Source organism: Bombina bombina, chromosome 7, assembly GCF_027579735.1.
Source record: "Bombina bombina isolate aBomBom1 chromosome 7, aBomBom1.pri, whole genome shotgun sequence".
Taxonomy (NCBI): Eukaryota; Metazoa; Chordata; class Amphibia; order Anura; family Bombinatoridae; genus Bombina; species Bombina bombina.
Window position 1 is genome coordinate 281,579,412 of NC_069505.1, and position 15,928 is coordinate 281,595,339.

The 15,928-nt window shown below is 38.1% G+C and overlaps 1 protein-coding gene across 4 annotated transcripts; it reads right to left on the bottom strand.

Annotated features, from left to right (window-relative positions):
• Positions 1–396: 396 nt before the first annotated feature.
• On the bottom strand, positions 397–14,925 carry LOC128666296 (histone-lysine N-methyltransferase SETMAR). 4 transcript variants are annotated; one of them, XM_053720788.1, is made up of 4 exons: positions 14,747–14,925; positions 8,182–8,361; positions 4,928–5,042; positions 397–2,342 (listed from the first exon to the last, which is right to left on the bottom strand). In XM_053720788.1, exons 3-4 carry the CDS (start codon positions 5,000–5,002, stop codon positions 1,578–1,580), a joined length of 840 nt encoding a protein of 279 aa, XP_053576763.1. In that variant the 5' UTR covers positions 5,003–5,042; positions 8,182–8,361; positions 14,747–14,925; the 3' UTR covers positions 397–1,577. The 4 variants fall into 4 exon arrangements, with proteins under 4 accessions (XP_053576763.1, XP_053576761.1, XP_053576765.1 ...); XM_053720786.1 differs by having other exon boundaries at positions 4,928–5,089; XM_053720790.1 differs by lacking the exon at positions 8,182–8,361 and having other exon boundaries at positions 4,928–5,089.
• Positions 14,926–15,928: the final 1,003 nt, after the last annotated feature.

Sequence of the window (15,928 nt, forward strand, 5' to 3'; positions counted from 1 at the left end):
TTGCTAGATTAGATGCTGTGCATATTATCAAACAATTTTTTACTTACTGCACCACCCTTAAATGGCCATAATAGTCTAATTCATTAGAGCATGTCATTTAAAGACTAGTGGTCCTGCACTACTGTGCGCTTAACCCCCGCAAAATGGTCAAACACATAATAGAAGTACCATTTGCAACCTCCAGAGCATGTCTGGTCCCGAGTGGAAACTGCCGCTGATCCAATCAGCAAGGGCAAGTTACGCAGCTGAGTCGTGCGATCAGCGACTGTTTCCGCTTGGCACAAACATTACTCTACATCAGTGCTTCTGCGTGTTTAACCCTTTAGCTCTAACAAATTAGAGCATGTCATTTTATGATGACCCATTAAGATAAAAGGAGACTAATTCTATAAGACATGAATTTCATTTAGAAGTTTAATACAGATGTGTGTTGGATCCAGAGCGTTCAGTTTGACCTACACAATTTCATGGTCAAAGCAGCTGTCTACAATAAATTAGCCATACCTATTTCATTTATTTTTTTACTTAATTTTTTTAAAATTCTGCTGAAGTTTTTTAAGAGAAGTTCTACTATAAAAAAATAAAATGATCAGTTTCCATTTAAGTGTATTTTTAAACAGATTCCCATCTATTACTCTGTATTCAATTAATTCAAAATGGTTAAGAAAGGTAGTTAAAGGGATACTGAACCAACATTTTTTTTCTAATTTACTTCAGGGGTTCTTTTATTCGTTCTCTTGGTATCTTTATTTGAAAAAACAGGAATGTAAAGCTTAGGAGCCCGGCTATTTTTGGTTCAGACCTTGGATAGCACTTGCTGATTGGTGGCTAAATGTAGCCACCAATTAGCAAGGGCTACCCAGGTGCTTTACCAAAGATGGGCCGGCTCGTAAGCTTACATTCAAATAAAGGTACTAAGAGAACGAAGAAAAATTGATAATAGGAGTAAATTAGAAAGGTGCTTAAAATTGCATGCTCTATCTGAATCATGAAAGGAAAAAAATTGGGTTCAGTGTCCCTTTAAATGTGCGCTGTTGGACCACCCCCATTTTGCTTTAGAACTTCCCAGTTTACTTCTGTTCTCAAAATGTACTTTGTTCTTTTGGAATCCTTTATTGTAAAGCATACAATGTAGGCTTAGGAGCAGCAATGCATTACTGGGAGCTAGCTGGTAATTGGGGGCTGTAGATATGCCTCTTGTCATTGGCTCACCAGATGTTTTCAGCTAGCTCCCAGTCGTGCACTGCTGCTCCTGAGACTACCTAGGTTCACACTCAATCAAAGTTGATAATAGAAGTAAATTGGAAAGTTGTTTAAAATCGCTGCTCTATCTGAATCAGAAAAGTTTATTTTTTATTTTACTGTTCCTTTAAACAAAGTAAAATAAAGGAATTCCTGTAAAAATAAAGTTTGGTAGCAAGAGTATTTTATTTTTATACTAGAATTTCACTTGTAGTGTATTTTATTATCCAATTAGTAACTTCCTTCATTTATATCACAATCTAGATGTTGGTTAGTACATTTTGGATAACTGTATTAAAAAAAAAAAAAAAACGTGGTGGCATTAAACGCCAAGGTTACTGAGGCTCTAACTGGTACAAGGAGCAGTCATATGGTAGTGTTCCAGTGCAGGATGAGGTTTCACATAGACATCTTTTGCCCGAGCTGGCCTCATATTGTGCCACGGCCTGAGAAGTGCTCACACTGTCAGGCACAGAGTTAAAGTATCTGCCAGAATAATCATAACATAGCTCCTCTCCTGGCAGAATATCGCGGGCAGCAAATAGTGCCAGTTTGGGTACCATGGAGTGGGTGCGTACTGGCAGCATGAACAGGTTAGGTTGGCATGAGTGGTTTAGAAACCTTCCGACGTTTCCTTTGTGCGTAGGGTCTACAAAGGTTTCCAAGGTTTGTCCTGCGTGGAGGTGCTCACGTACAGCAATAATATAGTTGTTGTCGGTGGGTTCTTGGGCGCAGATTCTTCTGCCGGCCTCTTCCTTACCTATCACTTCTCCGGCATATTCACATACAAACCTACCACTAGGTATATATTCAAGTGTGCAGAGGCCCAGACCCTTCCCAGAAGTCCTACACACCTGCAGCCTGAATTGCAGTCCTTGTTGAGTCTCACGGTTATGGCAGGTCTCCCCACAGTTGCATAAGATGTTACATTCCAGGATAGGGGTCTTGGAGTTGACAACTCTGTGGTTAACATAGTTATTACCATAAGGCAGACACGTGCAGACTCCTGGCACACAAGACTCACTACAGTTACATCCCAGAATAGATACCTCACTGGGGTCTAACTCAGCTCCTGGTCCAGTAATCAGATCTGGAAAATACTGTGCACATAGGTAATAGAATTAGTTTAATGCAAGGCAAAACAACAAATAAAATAATAATAAAGAATTGTGAAGGTGCTGTACTAGCCTCTACATTCCTGTACATTAATGTTGCGCAACCAAACTTGTGTGCTTATGTTTTGTTCCGTTAACACAAGGGTTATTGTTTCAGGTTGCCTCAAGGTTTAAGAAGTGACATTCCATGCTAGGAACATCTCCTTATCTGGCAAGTGGTTATATGGGTTGTGCTGCACGTGTAGCCATTGTTTAGACTGGCATGTGCTTTTCATGGTTATTCAACGTTTCTTTTTAATTATGTCCCTGCTTATGCAACCAATTCTGAAATGTCTACTGAAATGTCCTTTACATCCTCATTATAGAGCACATAAGTAAAGCGTGACTAATGTTGTTAGCGGATACTAGGAACAAGACAATATGAACGTCTTGTTCTATAGTATCAGAGCGTATAGTCCTTACTTTGCAATAGTAGCATTAAGCTTTAGTGTATTTATCTTTAACATGGATATTATACAAACATTAGATCATTTACACATTATAATACGCATACCTGGGCTTAGTGTTGCCTAGGGAAAGCATTTTAGTTAGTTGTCGCTTGTGCTAACAACTGAAGAGCTCTTGGAGCCACTTCAGACTCTCCCTACTCAAAAGGAATAAGCAGGAGCATGCACTGTAATTCACTTAATGGTTTGAGTGAAATTGACCTTTTGATTAGCTCAGTAATGGGTGCAGGACTACTGGCAAGAATCCAAGTAACGTTATTGTATACAACGCTATACATTTACAGAGGTGTAATGCAGGGTTCTTCAACCCAGGGGTCAGGACCCATTACTGGGTCGCAACACCATGTTTACTTGTGTGTGTGTGTTGTATGAAAGTGTGTGCTGTGTCTGTGTGCTGTATGAAAGTGTGCACTGTGTGTGTTGTATGAGTGTGCGCGTCTGTGTGTGTTGTATGAGTGTGCTTTATGAGAGTGTGTGCTGTGTCTGTTGTATGAGTGCGCTTTATGAGAGTGTGTGCATTGTATGAGTGTGCTTTATGAGAGTGTGTGCGTCTTTGTGCTGTGTGTGTTGTATGAGTGTGCTTTATGAGAGTGTGCTGTGTGTGTTGTATGCGTGCTTTATGAGAGTGTGTGCTGTCTGTTGTATGAGTGTGCTTTATGAGAGTGTGTGTGTCTGTGTGTTGTATGAGTGTGCTTTATGAGAGTGTGTGCTGTGTCTGTTGTATGAGTGTGCTTTATGAGAGTGTGTGCGTCTTTGTGCTGTGTGTGTTGTATGAGTGTGCTTTATGAGAGTGTGCTGTGTGTGTTGTATGCGTGCTTTATGAGAGTGTGTGCTGTCTGTTGTATGAGTGTGCTTTATGAGAGTGTGTGTGTCTGTGTGTTGTATGAGTGTGCTTTATGAGAGTGTGTGCTGTGTCTGTTGTATGAGTGTGCTTTATGAGAGTGTGTGCGTCTTTGTGCTGTGTGTGTTGTATGAGTGCTTTATGAGAGTGTGTGCTGTGTCTGTTGTATGAGTGTGCTTTATGAGAGTGTGTGCGTCTTTGTTGTATGAGTGCTTTATGAGAGTGTGTGCTGTCTGTTGTATGAGTGTGCTTTATGAGAGTGTGTGCGTCTGTGTTGTATGAGTGTGCTTTATGAGAGTGTGCTGTGTGTGTTGTATGAGTGTGCTTTATGAGAGTGTGCGTCTGTGCTGTGTGCTTTATGAGAGTGTGTGCTGTATGAGTGTGTGCATCTGTATGAGATTGTGTGCACTGTGTGTGTTGTATGAGAGTGTGTGTGTCTGTGTACTGTATGCTATAAGAGTGTGTGTTGTTGTTGCCTTTTACAACACTTACAAGTTTGATTACAATCAGGAATAAAGTACGAACATATTTTACTCACTTTGCCAAAAATTGCAGCTATTTTGTTGTATATTACTTCAGAAATGTTCAGACCAAGCATAAAATTAAGGTCACAAAAGGTATGAGGTATCATGGCACTTGGTCTTGGGAACATTTTTTTAAGAACCCTGGTGTAATGGATGTGATGCATTACTCCTTATACATCACTTGCCTTCCCTTTAAGAATATATAGGTATCGTAAACAGGGGCATAGGCTCATATATAGAGTTGTACATGTGAAACAGACAAGAACATGGAATTATAAGACACAGAACATGCTTAGACATAGAGTAATGAAAGACATTACATACTGGGAAAAGAAACTGACACACAAAGAAAGATGGACACATAATTATGAGATGAAACAAACGCATGTTGGGCCTTAGAGTTTGACACAGAATTCTAAAAGACACAAAGTGGATACTGGGGCATGGAATTATGAGACACAGTGTGTGTTTGTACACAGAATTAAGACTTAAAGCACACAATGTCATAGAATTAGAGTGCACACTTGTTGGCACCGAGAAGCATCGGCAAGACTGATAGTACGACATTGCACGCTAACACATGGACTTACAAGGACAGTTGTTTGAGATTCACACTGGCATAACTTGTGGTGTAGGTGTCATGTATGTTGGTCTCCTTATACTTTTCTTTCTCGTTCCTACAATGATGTTAGTACTTACTTGAAAGTTCACAATTTGTCCTTCAGCTCCTCTTATGGGCAGCGATTCAAGTCCCCCACTCACATCAAACTCCATATTGGGCAGTCTAGCACCATCTGGTGTCTGGGAGGAGAAGCTTGCAGAAGAGGCAACGCGTCAGCTAATTTAAATAAAATCCACACCCTAGTGGAACAGTACACATTAAATAACATGTATCATGTTTAGTAAATCAGTTTTAGAAATACATATAGCAATAGATTTATGAAACTCAATTTTTTTGTTTCAGACAGAGCATATCATTTTTAAAAAATACATAGGAAGGTGTCTATATGGCAGGAAATAACACTGCCATCTAATGGTCTTGCAAACCTGCTGCTATATAGTGCTCCAGACGCGTGTTCCTGAGCTTACTTTCCTGCTTTTCAACAAAAGATACCAAAACAACAGACAATTTTATAATAGAAGTAAATTAGAAAGTTGTTTAAAATTGCATGCACTATTTGACTCATGAACTGAGGCTGTGGGTATTTTATATAAAATGGGAAATTCAAGAACTAGGGGTCATGAGCTCAAGCTAAAGGGTAGTAGATTCAGGAGTAATTTGAGGAAGCTTCTTTACAGAAAGGGTGATTGATTTATGGAATAAACTTCCTCAAGAGGTAGTAATGGCAAACACTGTGGGGGCCTTTAAAAATGCCTGGGACAAGCATAAGGCTATCCTACAAACAAATTAATGCCTGGGACAAGCATAAGGCTATCCTACAAACAAATTAATGCCTGGGATAAGCATAAGGCTATCCTACAAACAAATTAATGCCTGGGACAAGCATAAGGCTATCCTACAAACAAATTAATGCCTGGGACAAGCATAAGGCTATCCTACAAACAAATTAATGCCTGGGACAAGCATAAGGCTATCCTACAAACTAATTAATGCCTGGGATAAGCATAAGGCTATCCTACAAACTAATTAATGCCTGGGATAAGCATAAGGCTATCCTACAAACTAATTAATGCCTGGGATAAACATAAGGCTATCCTACAAACTAATTAATGCCTGGGATAAACATAAGGCTATCTTACAAACTAATTAATGCCTGGGATAAACATAAGGCTATCTTACAAACTAATTAATGCCTGGGATAAACATAAGGCTATCTTACAAACTAATTAATGCCTGGGATAAACATAAGGCTATCCTACAAACTAATTAATGCCTGGGATAAACATAAGGCTATCTTACAAACTAATTAATGCCTGGGATAAACATAAGGCTATCTTACAAACTAATTAATGCCTGGGATAAACATAAGGCTATCCTACAAACTAATTAATGCCTGGGATAAACATAAGGCTATCCTACAAACTAATTAAAGGATTACTTTCTGTTATAATTTTTAAGCTAAACAACTAACATATTAAAGTTAATAAACATTAATTAAAACCTATTGACCTATATTTTCTCCAAAACGAAGTTTCATAACGTTCTAAAAGTTATATATTTTATTCGCCGATGATGTCACGTTATCCTGCCCACTATTTTCAGCACTGCATGTTCAAAATACTTAAACCAATAACTTTGTGTTTAAAGCGCCATTTTGAAACCTAGGTATTGTAAACGGATTGGTACAGAGCAAAGGATACCCACGGAGTGGGTTTGGAAAACAATTAAATTTGCAGACAAGATTTCTGATATACGGTAGAGATATGTTAATGAAATGCTATTGATAAAAAGTGTATTGGGGTAGTTAGTTAGTAACAGGCATAGAAAATATTTACTTACAGTACCCCTTTAATGCCTGGGATAAGCATAAGGCTATCCTATAAACTAATTAATGCCTGGGACAAGCATAAGGCTATCCTACAAACTAATTAATGCCTGGGACAAACATAAGGCTATCCTACAAACTAATTAATGCCTGGGACAAGCATAAGGCTATCCTACAAACTAATTAATGCCTGGGACAAGCATAAGGCTATCCTACAAACTAATTAATGCCTGGGACAAGCATAAGGCTATCCTATAAACAAATTAATGCCTGGGATAAACATAAGGCTATCCTACAAACAAATGAATGCCTGGGACAAGCATAAGGCTATCCTACAAACAAATGAATGCCTGGGACAAGCATAAGGCTATCCTACAAACAAATTAATGCCTGGGATAAACATAAGGCTATCCTACAAACAAATTAATGCCTGGGATAAACATAAGGCTATCCTACAAATTAATTAATGCCTGGGACAAGCATAAGGCTATCCTACAAACGAATTAATGCCTGGGACAAGCATAAGGCTATCCTACAAACTAGGTACGTTTATACAGTTAGGTAATATCAGGCAGACTTTCTGGGCCTATGGCTCTTATCTGCCATCAATATCTATGTTTCTTTGAAAGAGGAAAAGTTGGGATTCATGTCCCTTTAAGGATAATTCCTGTACTGTAGTTGGTGAAGGCAGTCAAATCTTCCATAAGCTTAAAGGGACAGTCTACACCTTAGCCATCTTCAAGTCTTTACAAAAATCCAGTAAACACTGGAAAGATGTGCACATAATTAGCGCTACAACACTATTACTATATTTTAAAGTTGACAGAGAATAATGGGTTCCCCGAAAGAAGGGGTTAAAACTTTACTTTTAATAGGTTAATATAAAATAACAGACTTAAAAACACAATGTTGTTGCAATGGTGCACTGAGAAAGATAACGTGTTGCTATTATATCCCCTAGTGGAATAACAGAATCATGATGATAAGTAATAAATACTGGAGTATCAAAAGGGCGAAGGGAGAACAAAGATAAACATAGCACATAGTACTCAATGTACTAAGTTATTAATCCTCAATGTGTTTCAATTCTAGAGGAGTAAATTCATAGGTTTCTGATCAAGACTCTTTGTGTACCTCATGGTTAATATAATAGTGATTGATCAGATCCCTAGTATGTCCAGTTGTTACTGTTCCCACTATATTAGCAAAATAAAGTGAGCTTACTCCGTAGTCAACATATAATGAAACAGATATTCTTGTAAATACAAGGTTGCCAAGTTAACTGTTGCATTCAGCGTAATATTATAAATTAAATTGGTTGTTCATGCTGATATACCTATAAGGTAAGCTGATTCTATACGGATAAGTCCTAATATATAGCTACTGCTCTTAAAGGGACAGTATACACTAATTTTCATATAACTGCATGTAATAGACACTACTATAAAGAATAAGATGCACAGATACTGATATAAAAATCCAGTATAAAACTGTTTAAAAACTTACTTAGAAGCTCTTAGTTTAGCTCTGTTGAAAAGGCAGTTGGAAAGCCCACTGCAAGTGGGAAATAAGACACTCCCCCTTCCCCCTTCTTTTGCATATGAAAAGACCCTTTACACAAACAGGAGCAAGCTGGAGAAGGTAGCTGACGGTATTCAAATAAAACTTTGGGGCTTGGTTAGGAGTCTGAAAATCAGAGAAATGTTATTTAAAAATAAGCAAAATTATACATTTAAAAAAAAACAAACTTTATGGGCTTTATAAATAGATCATCTACAAACCATTTATGCAAAGAAAAAATGAGTGTATAATGGCCCTTTAACTGTAGTACGGTCTAGAGTTACATTATGGGAATCTGGTTAGAAGTAAGTATACTATTATCTTTGGTGTACAGCACCTTTTCAATAAATCATTTTGCAGATAAGAATATTGCATATGCTAATCCACATGATTAACTTAGGAAACAACACTTGTAGTGCCATCGTTTTTTACTCTATTTTCTAACAATCTTCAAGTCTTACCTTAGATTAAAGGGACAGTCAAATCCAAAATAAACTTTCATGATTCAAATTTGGTATATCATTTTAAACAAATTTCCAATTTACCTGTACTTTTTTTTACTATTTTTACTTTGTTCTCTTGGTATTTTGAGTTGAAATCTAAACCTAGGTAGGCTCATATGCTAATTTCTTAGACCTTGAAGGCCGCCTCTTATGTGAATGCATTTTGACAGTTTTTCACCACTAGAGGGTTTTCGTTCATGTGTATCATATAGATAACATTGAGCTCACGCATGTGAAGTTACCTAGGAGTAAGCACTGATTGGCTAAAATGCAAGTCTGTCAAAAGAACTGAAATAAGGGGGCAGTTTGCAGAGGCATAGATACAAGGTAATTACAGAGATAAAACGTGTATTATTATAACTGTGTTGGTTATGCAAAACTGAGAAATGGGTAATAAAGGAATTATCTATATTTTTAAATAACAAAAATTCTTGTGTTGACTGTCCCTTTAAGCTGCAAATAGCTTCCTACACCCCTTTCTATATAATGCTGCAGGAACAATAAAAAAAAAAAAGTTATTTTAAAATGAATATTGTTTCTGGCCAGTTTGAAATGGCTGCCAAGTTCAACCCACTGATGACATCACAATCTGGGCTGCATCTAGGTACTCTGCTGAATAGCATTGACAGTATGTTGAATCTAACTAGTGAGCCTTTTGTGTTTGGATGCCATATGCAGCCCAGATCATAATGTCATCAGTGGGCTGCTGCATGATATAAATAGGGGTGCAAGAAAAAATGTTTTATTTGGCACAGGAACATCCAATCAAAAATGGAATGCCCTCTTTTAGAAGAAAAATAAATTGAGTACAATAGCCCTTTAAATATAATTTGTAAATGGATTTAACATATCTTGGGAATCAGAACTATTCATTAAATATCATCAAAAGTAGCAATATTGGAGATTATTTAAAAAAAAAAAAAAAAATGTTTTTGAGAGCACTTCAAAAGCAAGAAAGTATTTTTTCATAACTTTTTGTTTTTGGAGAAACATTCTAAATCCTAATACGTGAAATTAATTTGTATTAATTAAAGGGATATGAAACCCAAAATGTTTCTTTTTTATTCAGACAGAGCATACCATTTAAAAAAAAAATCCAATATACTTCTATTATTAAATTTGCTTCATTCTCATGAAATTCAGTATTGTAGAGTAGGCATCTGGAGCACTACATTGCAGGAAATAGTGCTGCCATCTAGTGCTCTTGCAAATGGATAACATTCTTGCTAACTGCTGCCATCTAGTGCTCTTGCAAATGGATAACATTCTTGCTAACTGCTGCCATCTAGTGCTCTTGCAAATGGATAACATTCTTGCTAACTGCTGCCATCTAGTGCTCTTGCAAATGGATAACATTCTTGCTAACTGCTGCCATCTAGTGCTCTTGCTAATGGATAACATTCTTGCTAACTGCTGCCATCTAGTGCTCTTGCAAATGGATAACATTCTTGCTAACTGCTGCCATCTAGTGCTCTTGCAAATGGATAACATTCTTGCTAACTGCTGCCATCTAGTGCTCTTGCAAATGGATAACAAACTTGCTAACTGCTGCCATCTAGTGCTCTTGCAAATGGATAACATTCTTGCTAACTGCTGCCATCTAGTGCTCTTGCAAATGGATAACATTCTTGCTAACTGCTGCCATCTAGTGCTCTTGCAAATGGAGAACATTCTTGCTAACTGCTGCCATCTTGTGCTCTTGCAAATGGATAACATTCTTGCTAACCGCTGCCATCTAGTGCTCTTGCAAATGGATAACATTCTTGCTAACTGCTGCCATCTAGTGCTCTTGCAAATGGATAACATTCTTGCTAACTGCTGCCATCTAGTGCTCTTGCAAATGGATAACATTCTTGCTAACTGCTGCCATCTAGTGCTCTTGCAAATGGATAACATTCTTGCTAACTGCTGTCCTCTAGTGCTCTTGCAAATGGATAACATTCTTGCTAACTGCTGTCCTCTAGTGCTCTTGCAAATGGATAACATTCTTGCAAAACTGCTGCAATCTAGTGCTCTTGCAAATGGATAACATTCTTGCTAACTGCTGCCATCTAGTGCTCTTGCAAATGGATAACATTCTTGCTAACTGCTGTCCTCTAGTGCTCTTGCAAATGGATAACATTCTTGCTAACTGCTGTCCTCTAGTGCTCTTGCAAATGGATAACATTCTTGCTAACTGCTGCCATCTTGTGCTCTTGCAAATGGATAACACTCTTGCAAAACTGCTGCCATATAGTGCTCTTGCAAATGGATAACACTCTTGCTAACTGCTGCCATCTAGTGCTCTTGCAAATGGATAACATTCTTGCTAACTGCTGCCATCTAGTGCTCTTGCAAATGGATAACATTCTTGCTAACTGCTGCCATCTAGTGCTCTTGCAAATGGATAACACTCTTGCTAACTGCTGCCATCTAGTGCTCTTGCAAATGGATAACATTCTTGCTAACTGCTGCCATCTAGTGCTCTTGCAAATGGATAACATTCTTGCTAACTGCTGCCATCTAGTGCTCTTGCAAATGGATAACATTCTCACCAAACTGCTGCCATCTAGTGCTCTTGCAAATGGATAACATTCTTGCTAACTGCTGCCATCTAGTGCTCTTGCAAATGGATAACATTCTTGCTAACTGCTGCCATCTTGTGCTCTTGCAAATGGATTACATTCTTGCTAACTGCTGCCATCTAGTACTCTTGCAAATGGATAACATTCTTGCTAACTGCTGCCATCTAGTGCTCTTGCAAATGGATAACATTCTTGCTAACCGCTGCCATCTAGTGCTCTTGCAAATGGATAACATTCTTGCTAACTGCTGCCATCTAGTGCTCTTGCAAATGGATAACATTCTTGCTAACTGCTGCCATCTAGTGCTCTTGCAAATGGATAACATTCTTGCTAACTGCTGCCATCTAGTGCTCTTGCAAATGGATAACATTCTTGCTAACTGCTGCCATCTTGTGCTCTTGCAAATGGATAACATTTTTGCTAAATGCTGCCATATAGTGCTCCAGAAATGGGCTGGCTCATACGCTTATGTCTCTGCTTTGCAACAAAAGATACCAAGAGTCAAGACATCAAAGAAAAATTGATAATAGACTTAAATTAGAAAGTTGTTTAAAATCGCCTGCTCTATCTAAATCATGAAAGAAAAATGTGGGGTTTCATATCCCTTTAATGTGATAGATCATTGTATAATTGCACTTTTGCTTAAATATAATTATGTGTTTAACCTCCTTCCCCCAACAAAAAGGGATAAACACAAAGTTAAAGTCAGCTTAGGCCCAGCAATGTGTTGCCAAGATGAATATGGCCTGGTGATTGCCGCCTATGCACAAATGCGTTAACTGATTGGTTCCCCAACCATGTTCTGCTATGGGGTCCACTGCTGCATGGACTATAACTAATGTGTTTAATCCGTCTGTGGTAGTTAAATAAAGTTCCCTTCAAGCAAAAGTGCAATAATAAAATATACCATAATTTAACGTCCCTTTAATGTAACAACAACACTTTTATCCAGCACTTACTACTGGTCTGCAATCACTGCCCTTTATTTGCTGAATACCTTCACTGAATCCAAGCTATGCTGAACTCATCTGGGGAACACACATTAGCATAGCTGGCAACACTTGAAATAAAATCTAGTGAGTAGGGACACTGCAGCAGAACAGTCCAATAGCACTGTAGTACTGACCACATCCACTATTGGTTACATAGATCCGCACACTCTGCCCCATCCAAAAACAAAATACACTAAGGGGTCGATTTATCAAAGGTTTCGCCCAAATACGACTGCAGGTTCTTACAAGACAACCTATACACTAAGGGGTCGATTTATCAAAGGCTTTGTCTAAATACGACTGCAGGTTCTTACAAGACAACCTATACACTAAGGGGTCGATTTATCAAAGGCTTTGTCTAAATACGACTGCAGGTTCTTACAAGACAACCTGCAGTCCGTATTTATGAACCAGCGGTCATCAGACCTGCCCGTGCGTGATTGGCTGTGCGCGGGCAGGGGGCAGCGTTGCACAAGAGTGCAAAATGATGCGTTCTCGTACAATGTTGAATTCAGCCCGCCAGAGGCGCACTGCGGTAGACAGAGGCACGTATGTACGCCCCTGTCCGCTGTAGCTTGATAAATTGACCCCAAAATATTAGTGTATTATTCAAAGAAATCTCTAAATGACTGTGGGAGATTGACAAGTGACAAATCATCAAATTAGACATGTCACTTAATTATTATGCTGCTATAATGTAAAGTGCAGCAAAATCCAAACATATAGATAAGACTAAAAAAAAAACCTTGTCCAATTCCAACACAGACATCCATGCAAAGCCCACATCTCAAGGCAGATTTTTACAATGACTTCAGGAACATTTATACAATTGAACAGTAGGCAAAAACTGTGACTGTCCTGGGGAGGTTGGGACAGTGGGCAAATACTGTATGAGATCTTTTCACTTGACAAATAATGGCAAGAGATTATTTTTACTACATGTTGGTAAATAAATCCCAAATAGATGGACATTCTACTCCAGAATTGTTATTGTTAAAAAAGATAGATAATCCCTTTAATACTCATTCCCCAATTTTGCATAACCAACACTGTTATAATAATATATTTTTTACCTCTGTAATTACCTTGTATCTAACCCTCTGCAGACTGCTCCTTATCTCAGTTATATTAATATACTTTTTACCTCTGCGATTACCCTGTATCTAACCCTCTGCAGACTGCCCCCTTATTTCAGTTATATTAATATACTTTTTACCTCTGTGATTACCCTGTATCTAACCCTCTGCAGACTGCTCCTTATCTCAGTTATATTAATATACTTTTTACCTCTGTGATTACCCTGTATCTAACCCTCTGCAGACTGCCCCCTTATTTCAGTTATATTAATATACTTTTTACCTCTCTGATTACCCTGTATCTAACCCTCTGCAGACTGCTCCTTATCTCAGTTATATTAATATACTTTTTACCTCTGTGATTACCCTGTATCTAAGCCTCTGCAGACTGCCCCCTTATCTCAGTTATATTAATATACTTTTTACCTCTGTGATTACCTTGTATCTAACCCTCTGCAGACTGCCCCTTATCTCAGTTATATTAATATACTTTTTACCTCTGTGATTACCTTGTATATAAGCCTCTGCAGACTGCTCCTTATCTCAGTTATATTAATATACTTTTTACATCTGTGATTACTTTGTATCTAAGCATCTGCAGACTGCCCCTTATCTCAGTTATATTAATATACTTTTTACCTCTGTGATTACCTTGTATTTAAGCCTCTGCAGACTGTCCCCTTATCTCAGTTCTTTTGACGGACTTGCATTTTAGCCACAGTGCTGACTCCTAGGTAACTCCACGGGCAGGAGCACAATGTTATCTATATGACACATGTGAACTAGCGCTATCTAGCTGTAGAAAACTGTCAAACTGCACTGAGATAAGAGGCTACCTTGAAGGGTTTAGAAATTAGCATATGAGCCTACGTAGGTTTAGCTTTCAACAAAGAATACCATAAGAACAAAGCAAATTTTATGTCTCTTTAAGAGGTTAGTAGTGTATGTGTATTTTAACAGAACTGGGCGCAGATACCCTAAGCAGCCAATAAGCAATTAATCATTGTGTGCCAGTTGTGCAACAACATATATTTCTTTTTAATTATTAGTTTCAAATGTATTTATTTTTTAATGCAAACATATTTTATTATATTTATATAATACACACATTGTTACCTACACCTTTGAATTTCACAATTAACAGAGAACTATGTATGTATATATGTTGCCGTCTTTATGGTCACCAGTGGCTTAATAAACTCAGCTTGTCAGTATTAACAGTATTTATACAGTGGTGCCCTTCTAGCTATAATTCCATTACAGGTTAATTAAAGGAATATTGGTGGAATAAACTGTTTAGTACTCATGGCCTCATGTCAGCCCTCTAGTATTTATCTCCCCTAAAATACCCCCCTTCCCCAGATTACTTGTGTTACCTGCACCATGTATGAGGATACTTCGTTTCTTATGCAGGGCTGCACCACCGCAATTGGGAGAGGGGTGAGCTGCTAGCAGCTGCCCATTCAGCTCAGCACATGGCAATTATATTCTGTAGAAATTAAACCAGCATTCGTTTTGTGCTGTAGTGACAGCTCTCTAGCCTGGCCCTGATCAAGGTACCGCTACTGGTTGCTAATAAACTACAATTCCCAGCAAACAGTTCAACCTCGCATATGATTGGCTGTACACACAGGGCAGGAAGTTGTTTGCACAAAACAAAAACGTTTTCACTCAAGCAAGACTACAACTCCCAGGAAACCCTGTGGAACGCATTAATAAGCAGGAAGTAAGTAGTAGTACACGAAGTGGTTTGTCTTAAAGGGATAGCACAGCTTATATTTTCATGACAATTTTTAAGCATTGCAATTGTTTTTTAACAGCATATCTCCCATTCTTACTTTCTGAATAAACCCAGAAGTTGTATTTCAGCACCATTTTGGGTGCTCTACAAGTGGTTGGTACAGTCAATCAGATGTATTCTGGCCGTGCAATAGAATGTTTTGGTACTGCTGGTTGCAAAGTCACTCTGAAATGATCTTAAAAGCGTTGCAGGAAAAATATAAACCTTACTGTCTCTTTAAATCATAATTATGTAATGAGCAAGACTGCAAATCTAGCAAAACTCTGTATAACAATAAGAGAGAAGAGATGTCTGAATAAAATGGACATTGCTCTGTAAAAGACCCCCGACCCCCCCCATTAATGTGTTCTCAACAACTTGTTATACCAGCTGCAGAATTCAATATGTTGGAAATTGATCATTTAGGTTTATTTTTGCAATTGAAATATCTGGCATTGCACATCTCCACCCACAATGACAATTTTTGTTTAAGTATTGGCCTTTGTGTATAGAAAGAGGTAAGATTAGCTGGGCCTGAGGTTCCCACTGACTCAGCCGATTTGAATGAGTATGTTCTTGAGAACATTGGGTGGAGTTTTCAATGAACAAATCCTGCTATTTCAAATATAAAAGTAAGCCTAAAGGAACAATGCTCTGCAGATGGTAGACTTTGTCAATGGAAACACATTTTACAGAACATTGTCCTTTTAAAAGGGTCATCAAACACTGAGAGATTGTTATTCTAGTAGCTCATTTATAACTTACAGGTCACAGCAGA